This window comes from Anthonomus grandis, chromosome 2 (assembly GCF_022605725.1).
Source record: "Anthonomus grandis grandis chromosome 2, icAntGran1.3, whole genome shotgun sequence".
Classification (NCBI taxonomy): Eukaryota; Metazoa; Arthropoda; class Insecta; order Coleoptera; family Curculionidae; genus Anthonomus; species Anthonomus grandis.
The window spans coordinates 37,705,021-37,721,947 of record NC_065547.1 but is presented as its reverse complement, the minus strand read 5'-3'; the positions used below and the strand labels follow the sequence as shown (position 1 = coordinate 37,721,947).

At 30.8% G+C, this 16,927-nt stretch overlaps 1 protein-coding gene across 5 annotated transcripts in view; it reads left to right on the top strand.

The window, feature by feature from the left end:
• Window positions 1–16,927, top strand: part of LOC126750268 (alpha-1,3-mannosyl-glycoprotein 4-beta-N-acetylglucosaminyltransferase B) — a 168,156-nt gene that overhangs the window by 35,175 nt on the left and 116,054 nt on the right. For 3 of the 5 annotated variants that reach the window (XM_050459833.1, XM_050459832.1, XM_050459834.1), the window contains exon 2: window positions 7,117–7,306. In XM_050459833.1, coding sequence (XP_050315790.1) covers window positions 7,204–7,306 — 103 coding nt within the window. In that variant the 5' untranslated portion in view covers window positions 7,117–7,203. Of the gene's footprint in view, window positions 1–7,116; window positions 7,307–7,825; window positions 9,666–16,927 lie in introns of those variants that run through there. The other 2 variants (XM_050459829.1, XM_050459830.1) reach the window with 2 other exon arrangements.

Here is a 16,927-nt window from a genome sequence, read left to right as displayed (position 1 = left end):
CTCAGAAACACAGCAACTCCCGACATACGTTCATAGGAACTTTTTTTCATAAAACGACCTAATGATTCACCCTCTATAGTTTCGTACCGTAGTTAGTAAACACCCTGTATATTATTTAATTTTTGAATTCTAGATCATTTTGTATGATATTAAAAATCATACAAAACCCTATATTTATAAGACTAAAAAAACATCTAGGGTATTGCCAGTACCTCAGAAAGACTATACCTAATCCTGATTATCTTTTTAAAAGAAATAACATTTTTAATTCTTCTAAATAAGCTGTAACATTTCCCTAAAATCCTAATTCTAAAAAAAATATAAAAAAATCGAGATAAATTTCAAATCAAATCAAAGTCATTTATTAACAAACGATAAAAATACACGAGTATGTAAGATTAGTGAATATAATTTATAAGACTATTCATGACATACGGCACGATATATTATGGCTAAAGTAATGGTAAAAAAAATTCAAAAATTGAGATTATCAGAGGCGTTCCAGAATATCTTTTAAAATTATTTTCATGACCTACCAAGTGTTTCAAAGTTCAGTTTTTTTAAATGTAAAACCCTATACAGGGTATTTCCTAACTACAGTACGAAACTATACAGGGTGAATCGTTAGGTCGTTTTATGAAAAAAAGTTCCTATGAACGTATGTCGGGAGTTGCTTTGTTTCTGAGATACAGGGCGATGAAGGTTCAAAAAAATAACGGTATTTTAAAAATACTATAACTATCCTTAAACCGATTTGGTTGAAATTTGGTGCAGTTATTTGAAGTTATAAGACGCTTATTTAGCTGTAACTAGATTGAAGTTGTTAGGTCCAGTGGCGTGTCAGTGGGCACCACATGCTTATTGTTGAGAAAAAAACAAGGCCAATAATTGTTTTGCAGCTTTTTATTTATTTTTATATTTAAGCAACTAAAAATACAACTTTTTCGTATCTTATATTATCTTCATATCTGGCTTTGTTTTCGAAAAAAAAAATCTAAGTATCTTTAACTTATTCTAAAAATTATCCATGGACGACAACATGAAATAAAAACCAATTAATTCGATAAACAATTTCGACCTTAAAGTAAATGAGCAAAATGTCCACCTTCTGATAAAATACACGACTGCAAACGATTTGTCATTGAGTGTCTGACACGCTCAAAAATAACTGGAGTATCCCTTATGGTATTGCAATTGACAATTATCCGATTCCTCAAGTCATTCACATCTAGAACAGGAGTTTTATAAACAAGAGCCTTCAGATGGCCCCATAAATAGTAATCCAGGGGATTCATATCAGGACTGCGAGCCGGCCAATTTTGAGGTCCTGCACGTCCAATCCAGCAATTAGGGTAGATGACGTCGAGATGCTGACGAGCAAGAACACTGAAATGAGCTGGAGCCCCGTCGTGCATAAACCACATGTTGACTCTTACTTGTAGGGGTACTTCTTCTAATAAAGTGGGTAAATGGTGTTGCAAGAAATCCGTGTAGGATTCACCTGTTAATCTTGCCGGTAAAAAAAATGGGCCAATTAGGTAGTCACCAATAATTCCTATCCAAACGTTCAGCGAAAATTGTTGCTGAAAATTGATATTTGGTAGGAAATTATTATTGTGTGCCATCATATGAATCAACCACCTACAAAACATTAATCTTGGATGAAAATCCCGAGGCAGTAGAGCTTGTAGACGCTGTATGTGATATGGATGCAGGAGGTTTCTTTTTAGAACTTTTTAAACGGTTTTTGAACTGACTTCAAGCTGCAGTGCAATCTTCCTGATACTATTGGAAGGATCTTCTTCTATCGCATCAAGTATTAGCTTCTTCCAGTTCAGGCGTTGTTATAGTTTCTGGTCTTCCACCACCCATAATTTTATTAAAACTCCCAGTTTCACATAATCTTGCATGTAGTTTTCTAAATGTTTTTGCACATGGAATTACTCTGTTAGGATATCTGTCCTAAAAGAGTAAATTGTTCGTGCTTCTTCCGCATTTCCATTTGCTAATCCATAAATAAAGTGCATGTCGTTCATTTCATGATTAGTAAAATTATTCGTGATGGAGTAATGAATCACCGCTAATTGACAGCTGAATTTTACTTATAGCAATTCTATCACTGTCAGTTGGTCTCCAAAGCAGGTAGGTACAAAGGAGGTACTTGAATGGACTTGCCAATTATTTGTCATAAGAAGCAATGTATTTGTTATTTTGTTGTATTTCAAAAATCTGATAATAAAAATCGTAGAAGTTGAATGTTTATTATCATAGTAAACAAGACACAAGAGACCAAAAAGTCGTGCATTGAAGGGTGGACATTTTGCTCATGTACTTTAAGGTCGAAATTGTTTATCGAATTAATTGGTTTTTATTTCATGTTGTCGTCCATGGATAATTTTTAGAATGAGTTAAGGATACTTTAATTTTTTTTTCTCGAAAACAAAGCCAGATATGAAGATAATAAGATAAGATACGAAAAAGTTGTATTTTTAGTTGCTTAAATACAAAAATAAATAAAAAGCTGCAAAACAATTAATTGTTGGCCTTGTTTTTTTCTCAACAATAAGCATGTGGTGCCCACTGACACGCCACTGAACCTAATAATTTCAATCTAGTTACAGCTAAATAAGCGTTTTATAACTTCAAATAACTGCACCAAATTTCAACCAAATCGGTTTAAGGATAGTTATAGTATTTTTAAAATACCGTTATTTTTTTGAACCTTCATCGCCCTGTATCTCAGAAACAAAGCAACTAAATGTAAAAATGTAAAACTTTATATATTATTTAATTTTTGGATTCTACATCATAAGTAAAGGTTTTATTAAAGTTTACCCAGCCTAAATATTAAAGTTTTTGAAATATTTTGTGCTTTCATGTGTTTTCTCTTTTTTTACCATATTTGCACTTAGGAGCACTAAACTATCAAATTTTACATTTCATTAGTATTTTTTAGAGGACGTTCAAAAATTAGGTTTAAATTATTACAGTTTTTACAAAGCAATAAGTTGCATTAATTTAAATAGAACCTTCTGTATTTTATATCACCAATAAACGCGACAATGAATTCTTTTTCGAATTTAAAACGGTTTTCTTAAACCTAAACCTTCTCATTTTAAAACTTAAAACTTAATATTTTATAGTAGGCGATAACAAATTGTCATATCTATTATTTTCTTGTAATGTTTTTAATGTTTTATTAATTTTTTGTATGTTAAAATAACCTATGTATGGTGGGCAATTAAGTTAAGTTTAAATAGTAATGGCTTTTGAGGTACAATGACACGCTAAGTTTAAAATAAACATCCGATTATAATTGATTACAGCATGCACACAATTGATTAGCGATAGGTAAAATTTAAGACACACCATTATAAAAAGACCATTTACGTTGACAATAAAAATTATAAAAAGGCTCTTTTAACAGACATAATTTGTATGTTATTGTAAAAAGCGTATTCATCGGTAAATAGAACATTATTAAAAAAAATTATTATTATCTGCAACCTTATCCAAGACCCACGTACAAAGTACAAAGTTCTTGGAGACGATGAATTTTATAGGGATAAAAGTGATTTCGATTTAGGACCGTAAAAACACTTGCATGACTAATGTTATGATTTTGTGCACATCGTTTTTGCCCTATATGAGGAACTTCAACAACTTTAGCAATAACGGCCAACTCAATATCTTATACTCAACACTTTCAGTATCAATTGAACCAATAATAGTTTAAGAGCTTTATTTGGATGATTTCTATTGGGAAAACTTTCAGCGTAGACGCGACATACGAACAAGCTATTTTGAAGATATTCACCAAGAATAAATAGTATGTCAATAAACTTTCAGTTTCAATAAAGTAATTAAACTATAGTAATAAAAACAAACTGTCATCGCTTGCCTACTCAGTGAGTATTTATAAATAGCAAAAAAATGGACATGTATTTTTTAAAATGTAATATTCATAAAAATGTGAAAGTTTAGGTATAGGAAGAATTATTTACTACATATATTAACATTTATTGGTGATATACAGGGTGTTTCAGAACTATGGGATCAAACTTTTGGGGGTTGTTCAGGGCAACAGAAGAATCCATTTGAGTATAGGAACCCATGTCCGGAAATGCGTCACTACGCCACTATGGCCCTTAGGCGCGTTAAAATTTATAAAAAACATTAATTACCTAAATAGGATCTGCTGCATTTATTTTGACCTTTTGTACATGATACCATAACAACAATTGTTTATCAATGTCAATTCTTATCAACGTCAATTCTCAATATCATGTTTAAAAATTTTATAGCTTACAATTTTTAAACATTTATTGCTAATGGAAAACTTTACCAATCAAGAATTGGCGGATATACATTTGGCATACGGAGCAACAAACTGCAATTCACGAGCAGCATCGCGGTTGTATCATGAACGTTATCCCGAACGACAGCATCCTGGATAATAAAGTTTATTGCGGTTCATCGGCGGCTCGCTGAGACAGGCATGTTTAAGACCAAGATGCATGATACTGGTGTTGCTCGAACCGTAAGAACGGTCGAATTTGCAAAAGAGGTGCTTCAGCGAGTTGCCGATGAACCATCAAATAGCACACGTGACGTCGCTTAGAATATGAATACGAGTAACGCTTCTGTCTGGCGGGTACAACACGAGCAACAACTCCATCCTTACCACTTCCAGAAAGTTCAAGGTATGACTGCAGCCGATTATCATCCTAGAGTTCAATTTTGTCGATGGCTTTTGGATCACATCATTGCACAACCAAATTTTTTACGATATGTTTTGTGGACGGATGAAGCCTCTTTCACAAGAGACGGTATTTTTAATAGTAGGAATAGTCATGTTTGGGACGAAGAAAATCCTTATGCAATTTTTACAAGAAAACATCAGAATCGTTGGTCTGTCAACGTATGGGCAGGAATTGTTGATGATTATTTAATTGGGCTATACCTTCTACCGGAACGGTTAACAGGACCTATTTATCTGCGTTTCTTGGAGGAAGTTCTCCTAGAACTCCTTGAAAATGTTCCACTAAACGTTAGGCAGCAAATGTGGTTTCAGCATGATGAAGCGCCGGCTCACTTTGCTGTACAAGTATGCGAGTATTTGGCTTAGTGGTTTGGGCACCGCTGGATTGCCAGAGGTGGAGCAGTTTCTTGGCCTCCTAAGTCGCCCGATTTAACGTCGCTCGATTTTTTCTTGTGGGGACATGTCTTTAGTCTTTAGTCTTTAGTCTTCGAAACTCCAGTAGAATCAGAGCTAGACTTAATTGGACGAATAACAGCGGCATTTGAAATCATTCAAAACAAGGATCAAATTTTTAGTGTAGTCCGCCGAAATCATGTGCGGCGTTTAAATCGTATTGAGGTTGGAGGAAGTCATTTTGAACAATTGTTGTGATGGTATCATATACAAAAGGTAAAAATAAATGCATCAGTTCCTTTTTAGGTAATTATTTTTTCTAAATTTAAACGCGTCTTAGGGCCGTATGGCGTAGTGACACATTTCCGGACATGGGTTCCTATACTCAAATGGATTGATTCTACTGTTGCATTGAACAACTCCTAGAAGTTTGATCCCATAGTTCTGAAACACCCTGTAAAATACAGAGTGTTCCAGTTAAATTAAGCAACTTATTATCTTCAAAAACTGTAATGATTGATTAGTTATAAGATTATTTATAATATTACTTTTACATTTATGATAACTTGGGTTTCGTAAATTATTCAACGTTTAAAATCTCAAATTTTAGAATTTTGTAAATAATATTGTACATGTGATATTTTCTATGCGAGGTTTATCTTAGGACTTAACTTAAAGATTCCAAAAGTTGTGAAAAAACAGTTATCCAGCAGGAATAGGAAAATCATTGTAAAAAAAGCAGATTTCCGATAGAGAAAAACGACAAAGAACGAAGCAAGGATTCAAATGACAGTATAATAATCAAAGCTTGTATTTGATATTTCTCATTTTTAACATGTTGACTATTTGTATAGTCAATCCTTTTCTTAATAAGAAGAAAAATACTGAAAAGCAATACTTTTTAATATCTAACGTTGTAAATTTTGACGTTAAAGCTGATCATCCATCACTACATTTTACAAACTGCAATTTAACGATGAAGAGTTTAAATCTTTAAATGTCACTATAATCACTATAGATCTGTTTAAAGTCCAATGCCACTACCCAATGCGCAAATCTGCGCAATAACTTACAAAGCGAATTTATGATTTTTTTTTTAATCTTCCGATTTGTAATATAAAAGGCCAACATAGTTCCGATGAAGAAGATAGCGATAGATTTTTTGTCTTCTATAAATCCCATTTTGTTTGTTGAATTTTTTTTTAAATAAATAATTTTTTGTACAAAATTCCATGTGTATTATAATGTAGATTATCTGCTTTTTCAAATGGGGGTAAAAAGTCTAAAATTAGGATACAGATAAATTTCAATAAATTAATAATAGTGGTTAATAAAAGCCATCATAACGTTAAGTTATGATGGCTTTAAATAAACACTTTTGTACAATGTAGAATAATCACTGTAAGTTTAAACTAAATGGATGTAACAACTTGTTTTTATTATTATTTACGAGCTATTACGATATTATCGTAAGTATTCCTTTTATAGATATACGATGTTTTACCTCTCTACTACTGATCGATAGCGATTCCTGGAGACCCTGTATATATTCTATTTTTACACGTCTTTTCTTATTTTCACAACTTTTCCAAAAGAAAAAAATAAATTTTTTAATAAAATTTATGTTAAATAAATAAATAGTTAAATTTTAGGTTAAATAGACACTAAATATTTTACACTGCTATTAATCGGTTTATGCATGACTAAAAATTTTGAAAACCCAAAAATCTTACTGACACACAAATAAATACGTGCATTAAAAAGAATATTTGAATTTCGAATTGTTTTGATTTCTAAACGGTATCTAATTATAAAAACATATTTTTAGAAGCTATTAAAATGTCAATGGAGAAAGGATAAAGTGTGTTCTGGATATAAAAAAATATTTATAAAGAAAGTCAATAAAAATAAATTTCCAAAGTTATGTTTAATAAAATTTCTTTTTATGTATTTTTTTACAGGTGTCACTAATAGTAAGAACGTACCCAATATGATGTACGCGGCCGACACACCCCTCTTCTCTGTGTAGCTCTCATTCAGGCACCACCATGAACCTACCAATGTCTCCAATGAGACGAAGACATTGTTTTCTGATCGTGGGGTTCATTGTGTTTCTACCCTTTTGTTTCTTCAATTTATTTTCAGTTCCAGGTAAGTAATATTTGAATACTTATTGAAAATGATGAGAAAAAAATAATCCTTTGATTTTAATGATGAAAACACCTGAAAAAATTAAAATTATACTTTAGTGCCTGCAGAAATTAAACGTGTATTAAGTTATTTCTTGGTTCTTTTGGCTAATTCAAGTAGTATTAAAAAAAAATTATTTTAGATAGTAAAACCAAAAATAAATATGGAAGAAAAAAAGATTTTAAATTCTATTTATAGGATAAAATATGCTATGAGTTTGAAGAAAATGAAGAATTTTGTTCTGAAATGTGTAAAAAGTACCAAATAACACCCTTAAAGGCGTATAAAATGATTCAATTTTTTCATTTTTAGTTCTTTCGAGGTACTTAACGTATTATAAAATGTTCCATATATAACAAAAAAATAATAAAAAACCTTGAAAAAAGATAATATAAACGAGAAGATAAGAGGTTAAACAGAAACCAATAACTTTAATAAATATATTTTATATTTCGTCTAAGCAGATAAAGATTTATAATTTACTCGGACATCTGGAAGATAAAATAATAGAAAATCTTAATCAAAGCTTATTTCTAAAACTCGTCCAAAAGCTGCTGATGCCAAAGAAATCAATATTATTGCTAGTATTACAATTAAAATTACAATTTATTAACGAATGACCACATAAATAAATCATTAAACTATATCTTTATACTCTTAAATGTATTTATATAGCTTCACAATATCAGCAAATATTGGTACTTTAAAATATTTAATTAGGCTGATAATCGTATATACGATAAATAGTAGAGGATCATAACAGGCTTGTTATGGAGTGCCTGGTACTGCAAGTAATTCTGAATATCTAGAATTACGAAAACAGCAGCTACGATTTGTTAAAAAAACTTGACATCGAATCAACAACAGTCATTCCTCTACTACAAACTTACACCATAATAATAATAATAATAAAAAACTTTATTTAGGAAATTGCTACATATAAAATACAAAGAGGTTAAAACGATAAAAATTAAATATAAAAAACAAAACATGGGCCTAATAATACAATTTTAAAATATGTAGTCTTAATAATCGTTTAAAACTATTTATATTATTACAGATTTTTAAGTCATTAGGCAATTTATTAAATTAGAGCAAACCTTTATAGAGCACGGAATTAAGCATTTGAACGGTGTTACACTTATGAGCGAAAATAAAATCAGTACAATTCCTAGTATTATAATTATGGACATCACGAAATAGCACTAACTTATCTCATATATAATTAGGTAAAAGGCTTTTCTTCAACTCAAATATAAATACATTAACATTAAACATAATTCGTTGATGGACGGTCAACATATTTAAGACATTTATTTAATAGGAGTATAGCGGTTACATCTCAATATTGTTCTCATTGCCCTATTTTCAATTGACGATAAAGTAATATTCATTAAATAAATAAATTTTTTAAATTTTATACATTTGATTCGTAAAATTTGACTACAGACGCCCGCGTACTATTTTGTTAGACGTCTGACCTCAGTCCCAGCCACTCAAGCGTGAAAAGTTGCACAGGTCCGGAATTAAAATTTATTTGTATTTGAAATTTTATTATTCGGGATATTTGGGTTTAGTTTTATAAAGTTAGAAATTTAGGATAGTTAATGTCAAGAATATATTTAATTTAAAGGTGAGATTTAAGTACGTAAAATCATTCCTTAGATTAGCATAGACATTTAAACAAATTTGTTTGGCGTCTGTACTTAAACAATTACGTTTTAAAACTGCTTGATTTTCCCCTGTAGCTTCTACTTTCCTTGATTCTTCCTCTGCGTCCTCAACACTAGAAAATGAACTATCAGAACTATGTGACTCTAAATCACTGTCCACTTGTGCACCCACGGTCTCCATAAGCCCACACAAACACTTTCCTCTTCATTTGCAAAATTTTCCTGCCTATTTTCCCAGAGTCGAAACATTTTAAGGCCTTTAGGTATAATACCAAAACAAATCCACAAACACAAATAAGAAAACACTTTTCCTCACAGTAAAAACTGGAAAAAAATTAAACGAATTCAGACCAAATTCTAAATTCTCCACTTTTATAAACGTGTAAATATCAAAACCGGCAAAACCCATCAAATAATAATAACCACATGACCCCCTCCCAACTAGTAAAGGTGATATACCCATCTAACAGAACTTTTTTAGAGGCAATAGACCCACCCTTAAAGATCTCTTTAAAAACACGACAAAGGTAATACAAAAACAGCCCAAAAATTTATCTGGATACGGCCCCGTAATTCTCAAAATCAGTGGGATAGAGAGAGATACACAATCACTTGCACATCCTAAAGTGGGAATCGCCAGAACGCAGGTATTTTATCTTTGTTTAATAAACTGGCTAAAAAGAGGTGAGAAGTCTGTGAGTGCTTGAGGTGCTTGTTTTGTAAGATGCTTGGATTTTAGTCCGGGGTCAATTTTTTGATATTATTTTCTTTCTTAAAATAGAAATTTTCGAAAAAAAATAACAAATTGTGTAAAACATGGGGTTTTACGGATATTTAAAATGATTTGTTAGATAAATTATATAAAATTTTGCCATTTAAACATATATATCATGCGATAATAAATACGATATAGGCGCACGGACTATTTAGTGAGGCATCTGCGACACAACAAAGATCTAATAGATCTCTGAATTGGACTTTACCTCTGTTGATTGGACAGCAAAAGGTACTGTAAAATACTATTATTATTATTAATAGTATTTATTAACTTTTAAGTAGACAATATTTTTTAAAATTTTGTAACGTTTTTTTTTTGTACTTTACCGAATTAAATCATTTTTCAAGCGTTTAAATTAGTTTTACCTATTTAGTATATACGTTCTTCCCACTCCACTCCTTATAAAATGTTTGTAAAGGAAGTCTTTGCAGTGTCCACCCTTATCAATGGTCCATTGTGTCTACTTCTTTATTAAAATAGAAGTCGCCTTCAGAAGTCGCTGTCGAAAAGAACATTATTGGAATAAGTCCAAAACTCATCGATCTTCTTAGATTGCTTTAGGGTCCCATATGGTTCATATTACTTCTTATTCATTTGCTTTTTCTCATCATAAAAAGGAGTATAACTTCCATTTAAGCCACACGAATTTACTGGATTTATCTGTGCAATTTAGTTTCCGTGGTAAATGAGGAGCTTAAATACCTAATTCAAAAAGTCGAAGATGTTGTTAATGAACCTCAAAATAATATAAAAATCCTATAATAGTAAGGCGCAACAAATGTCTTGTTATTAACATTAAAAAAAACGGAAAAACACAAAATAAATTATGTGGTCTGCTGAACAAATATTTCGTTCTTCACTAAACAATGCTCCCATGTAATATTTAAATAATTTGCGTGACTAGAGAGCAATAATAGAAGAAATTTAATAACTTATCGGCACTATAACGCTAATTAAAAATGACCAAACCACATGTGCATATATCAGTTATATCGCGTGTTATACAAAATGTTATTCTATATTTAACTGCGAAACCATGAATAATTGAATATCAAATATTCCAGTCCATTATATAACTTCGGTATCCGGTTTTACGCATATATAAACATAATAAAAATTTATGAGCGTAATGCGCAACATCATGGGAAACTTTAAAAGTTTTTACGGCAAAAAATTAATCTTTAGCATAAATACGCAAATGGCTACACGAGAAAACAATTTGTTCAAGCGACAAAGTTATAATGACTTTTCCAAGGTAAAGAAATAATTTAATTACCACATAGATTGTAACATTATGTACCAACAAACCAGAATAATAATAAAAATATTACTTACGCTTTTATAAATTGTTTGCCTTAATGCGGTTATGTTAATTCGCACAATTATGGAAATTTTAAAACTAAGCAGTTTTATGGACAAAAAATATAAGTCCTAATAGAGAAGGAAAAAGAATTTTTACAAAAGATTTTGAGATATCAAAGAAAAGATGAGAAGTCCTAAACAATTTTTTTATTTACTTGTGATTACTGGCTTGCCGGAACAGATGGGTTTAATTGAGTGGCTTGGGGCAATAAGGTACATAAGCCATATTTTACTGAAAATCGAGATTTTTTAATCATTTAACTGGATTTTAAAGATCCGATTATTACGGAAAATCATATCCAAAAAATACGATGTAATGATACATTAGGTAGCGGAACGGTCATTAGCACTGGAGTACCTCAAGGCACAGTCCTGGGACCAGTTTTATTTTTAGTTTATATTAATGAATTGGGACAATTGCTGAAGAATGATTCAATTATTTGCTTTGCCGATGACACTGCAGTGACATTTACAGACAACAATTGGAAAAATGTATTTTTGAAAGCTGAACAAGGCCTTTTACAAAAATGAATAAGTAGCAATAAAATAAGCCTAAACGTTGTAAAAACTAAATTTATAGAATTTTCATTAACGGCTGCCGATCAACCCAAACATTCTAATATTAAAATTCATGCCACAACCTGTAATTTATTAAATACTTCTTGTACCTGTCCAAGTATACAGAAAACGAATAAAATTAAGTATTTAGGCTTATATATTGATGAACATCCATCTTCGCTGGAATGAGCATGCTATCGAAACGGCGAAAAATCTTCGAAAACTATATTAAAAATTTTACCAGCTTCGAAACATACTAAATGGAAAAACAATAAAAATAGTTTATAATTCCCTTGTAGAGTCTATTTTAAGATAGTGTTTACCAATTTGGGGTGGTCTTCGCGAAACTGCATTTCAGATTTTAAAGGTGTGCCAAAACAAAATCTTAAAGATAATTCTATATGTATAAAAATATCCAGTATCCTACTATTAATCTTTATTCTGAATTTAATGTTTTAAACCTAAGAGGATTATTTGTAAGTACAAGTCTTTATTTCTACAAAAAAATAAAACATATTTTCACTGAGCTTGATCATCATTATAGCACCCGTTCTAAAAGAAATAATGAAATACAATCATATTTTTTTAACAAATCTCATTTGCAAAGACATATATAATTTTGGCTTCCGAAAATTCTTAAGATTTTACCGCAAAATTTGAAAACAAAAATTGAGAGAAGTCATAACCAAAAAAATGCAAATATTGAACTAACACAAATTATTACACGAAATTATAATAGTTTTAAAAAGTTATTGAGAAAGTAATTTAAAGTGCATTTGTTAATTATTTTTGATTATCAGTTTACGTAGTTGCCATTTGTCATAAAATATAATCCCCTGAAAGTCGATTCACTTATTTTGCAATTTTGTTTGAATTTTTAATTTCCTCCTAGTTATTGCTTGTGCCTCCTCCGCTACTCTGCTCCTTATAGTAGAATAACATATTTATTTACTTACAAAAGAAACAAAAACTTTTTTTTTGTCTTTGTATAAATGTAGAAAATAAAAATTTTTTAACACAGGCCTAATTTGTGGTCTAGTGAAATTATTCATTGTTTAATTGAGATAATATGAAAAATAAGAATCACATTAATTTCTGTTAAAATATCTATAGTTAGTACTATGAATTATATTATAACTTTTAAATTGTGTCTATAAATTGGATTGTGTATTTGTGAAAATTTCCGTAATATATTGTATTGTATTGTATTAAATGCAAAGTAATTTAATAAAAACCCAAATTATTTTGTTGTCAGAGACTACTATCCAACTGATAGTGAGCTTGAATCTAAAATAATGGGTTGTAAACAAAATTGTGACTTATGCCTCTTTTTGCAGTAATTTTAGGTGAGCATGTGTCTCCCAAAAACCTCAAAAAAGAATGCTTGGGGTGTCCAATAACCAATTTGTATAAAATTGATAAATTTAAATAAACAGAAGCTAACAATTACATACCTACATATTGGATGCCATCTGAAAAAATGCAAGTATTGGATTAGCCTTCCCGATCACCTGATTTGAACCCTATAGAGAATTTTTCGATAAAATTTTAAACGAAATTAGAAAAAGAAACATCAAAAACCCAGAATATCCATAGCTAGTTTTGCAGAAAAAAATTGAATGAATAGTAGTTTTTTTGTTTATATTTAAAAAAATTTTCTATAGATTTGTTCGCCACGGTAAGTAATTTTAAAGACTATTGATAATCAAAAACGTGCTAAATAATATTTTTAAACTTGAGTGTTTCTTATCATAACCAAAGAATTTCTAAAACTTATTTTGTACAAAGAGTTACTTACCTAGTACTATTTTTGAATGTATTTTATTAATAACAGAAAGTTTAGTTTTATTTTGACATGAAAAAAACTTATCTCCTTTAAAGTCGTTTTTTTCAAAAATGTGGCTTATGTACCTTGCTACCCCAAGCGCTCCAATTTATATGTAGTTTCTATATCGCTAAAAATCTTCATCTTGAGAGAGGTCGATAGATTGGGTAAACTCATTGGGTCATTACTCTGGTTGATGTAGAAACTTAATATACATCAACGTATTAGATTTCGGTTTTTAATATCAATTTTCAACTTCTTGGTGACTATTAAATAGTTGATGATCTTTTGTAAAGACCGATAAGCGGGGATCCTCTAACATCTTTTTGAATATTATTAAAATTTTCTAGTGTATGCTTTGTCCATTTATAATCTCAAAGTTTTTTACAGACGTTTTACATAATTTTTAAGTAAAATCTATATTTTTGTGTCGAATTTATAATAAGTTACTTTGTATTTTGTTGGGCGTTACGTTTTTATTTAAATATATATTCCTTTAAAAAAATACCATTTCATTTGCTCAATTATGCATAATACTTTGACATTGAATACACAACAAAACAGATAAATTAAACTAAATGGCCTATTCCATTTTTTTATTATACAATGCTAAAACTGTTAGTATTCAAATCAAAATATATTTTCTTAGCCCTGTTGATACTTTTGAAGTCGAGTATGGTTCTTTTTATGACAGCACCAACAACTACTTATGTTGCAACTATGATAGTAAGCAAGTATTTTTACAATTAATATTAACTAGTTTTTAACTATGCTCTTAAAACTTGATGACTACCTAACTTTAACCGGTCTTTAAAAGCTTCTTCATTAATGATTCAAAACTTGTAAAATTTTGAACCTTCTTATTAAGCAACATTAAGAAAACTGGTAATCGATGTAATAAAAAATTTACTAAATAAATTATACTGACTGATCATTTAATCCTGCTAGTTAGTTTACGTAAGCCAATTTACCTGAACTTCTACTTTTAGAAGAACTTTACTTTTACATTGTTTTATAAATAAAAGGTCTTCTGGTAATATTTGTTCCATAGTAAAGGGTGTTTTTTAGAGGCGGAGAACTTTCATTTGGCAACACTGTTTTTTATAACAGCCGACCTGACAGTTCTGGGTTATTTTTAGATAAGTTTGGTTTGGCAATGACTCATGCCGGAGCAACGTTTCCAAATTGTTTAAATTTATTTTGCAAGACATGGTTCTATTCGAGAAACACATCGGGCATTACGTGAGTTTTATGGTGCTCATAATCGGCCTTCAGAGAGATTAATTTGAGAAACTGTTGATCGTTTTCGCAATACTTCTCTAGTCAACAATACGCATCCCGTAAGACGCCGTACAGTGCGCACGCAACAAGCGATAGCTGCTGTGCAGCATAGTGTTGATATTGATCCAAATGTGTCAATTCGTCGTCGTTCTCAACAAGTGAACTTATGTCCATCCACTTTATGGAAAATTTTCCGCAAAGATCTCGGATTGCGAGCATATAAAATTCAACTTGTCCATGAGTTGAAACCCCAGGACCATTTTTTACGCCGTACCTTAGCTGAATGGGCGGAAGGAAAGATTGCTGTTGATCCACGATTTCATATGAAAATTTTGTTCAGTGATAAACCACACTTTTGGTTAAATGGCTATGAAAACAGAATTGCCGAATTTGGGGGGATGAGAATCCACGAGCTATTGGCGAAAAACCGTTACATCCAGAAAAACTAACCGTTTGGTGCGCTTTATGGGCCGGTGGACTCATTGGTCCTTACGTCTTCAGAAATGCTGATGGTCGGAACGTTACAGTAAACGGTGAGCCATACATAAACGTGAAAATTGGACCTCTAGATTACGCTACGTACGCGCCAGCCGTGGGGGTCACATGCCCGAAATCATTTTTAAAAATTAATGCCAAAAAAATTATTTAATATAACAGCAAATTCGTTCATATTAATAAAATATTTTGTGTTTAATTTCAATTTAAAGTTCTCCGCCTCTAAAAAAAACACCCTTTAAATGTAAACCATGATTATCAATTTTGACATTCAATAATGACAATCGTAATTATTCTTGCGTAGAATGTTGCATCAATGAATCATGGAGAAAATTTGTCGTTCAGTTAAATCAAATTTTCTGAAAATAGTGCGTAATATAAGTGATCGAAATAACCTCCAGATACTCCTATGCTTTGGCTATCACATTCTTTCTATTCAAGCAGATCACTTAATTTAGAATCTTCAACTTTTTCCTGATACTTTATTAAATTTATCTGATAGGATGGCTTATCTCAAACTCTAACTAATCTCTAAACAGTTCATTTTTTTCTTTATTTATCAACCGATATTAAACACAGTGTACAATTAAATTAAGAGAAAAATTAGGTAAAATATTTAAAAAATCTAACAAAACCCTAGCGAGAACAAAAAAATACAATAATATCAACTATTTATATTACAATCAATAACGGGAGCATCAATATAATTTATTATTAAATCATTCGAGAAATACAAGTTACACAGAAGTCTATAACATACTATTTCTTAACAGTTTAAGATATTCATTTCGATAAGTAAAACAGTCAGGACAAGAACTCTGAGAATGTAAAATATATTGAAATATTCGCTTGTCATGATCCTACGAGTACTTCTAAAGTAGTTTTGGATCAGACTCAAATTCATGATAAATTATAGGAGGTAGAACGTTTTTCTTAAGAGCAATGTACCTCAGGAACTCGGTTTAACCTGCTCAATTAGTTTATTATAGTTGGTATAGTGGTATACAGGTACCATATTCAAGATGAGAATGAACTATCGTGCAGTAGAGCAGCTTAATAGAATGTATTCTTTTAAAGTCTTTTGTGCATCTTCTTATGAAATCTAGCATTTTTAGGGACTTTGAAAGAGTAGCCATACTATGGGAGAAAAACTGAGTTTGGAATCCAAAATCAGGTCCCTCAAGCTAGTCAACACCCCAAAAAAACTGTCATTAATATGTTAGTCATAATTTATACGATTTGCAGCATGACGAAAAATCATGGAGTGACACTTTTTATAGTGTCAGTAGACCCTAGTGTTGTTGACACAACCAGCTGCAAGTCTATTCAATTCCAGTTCAAGGTTAACGCAATCAGCCTTTGTAACCCTACAAAAAAACTTAATATCTTCTACAAATAAAAAAAGTCGTTATGTAAATAGAACCCATAACAAAGTTGATATACATATTAAATTAAAGCAAGATCTCAAGTTGGGGTCGAGATCTTTGAGCAAATTCAGAGCGTATCATGAAATCATTCGATCAAAAATTATAATTACAAATCTGACAATCTGCCTATGATTTGTTAAGTAACTTCCCAGCCAATTATACAATAATATAACTTTTTTAAAC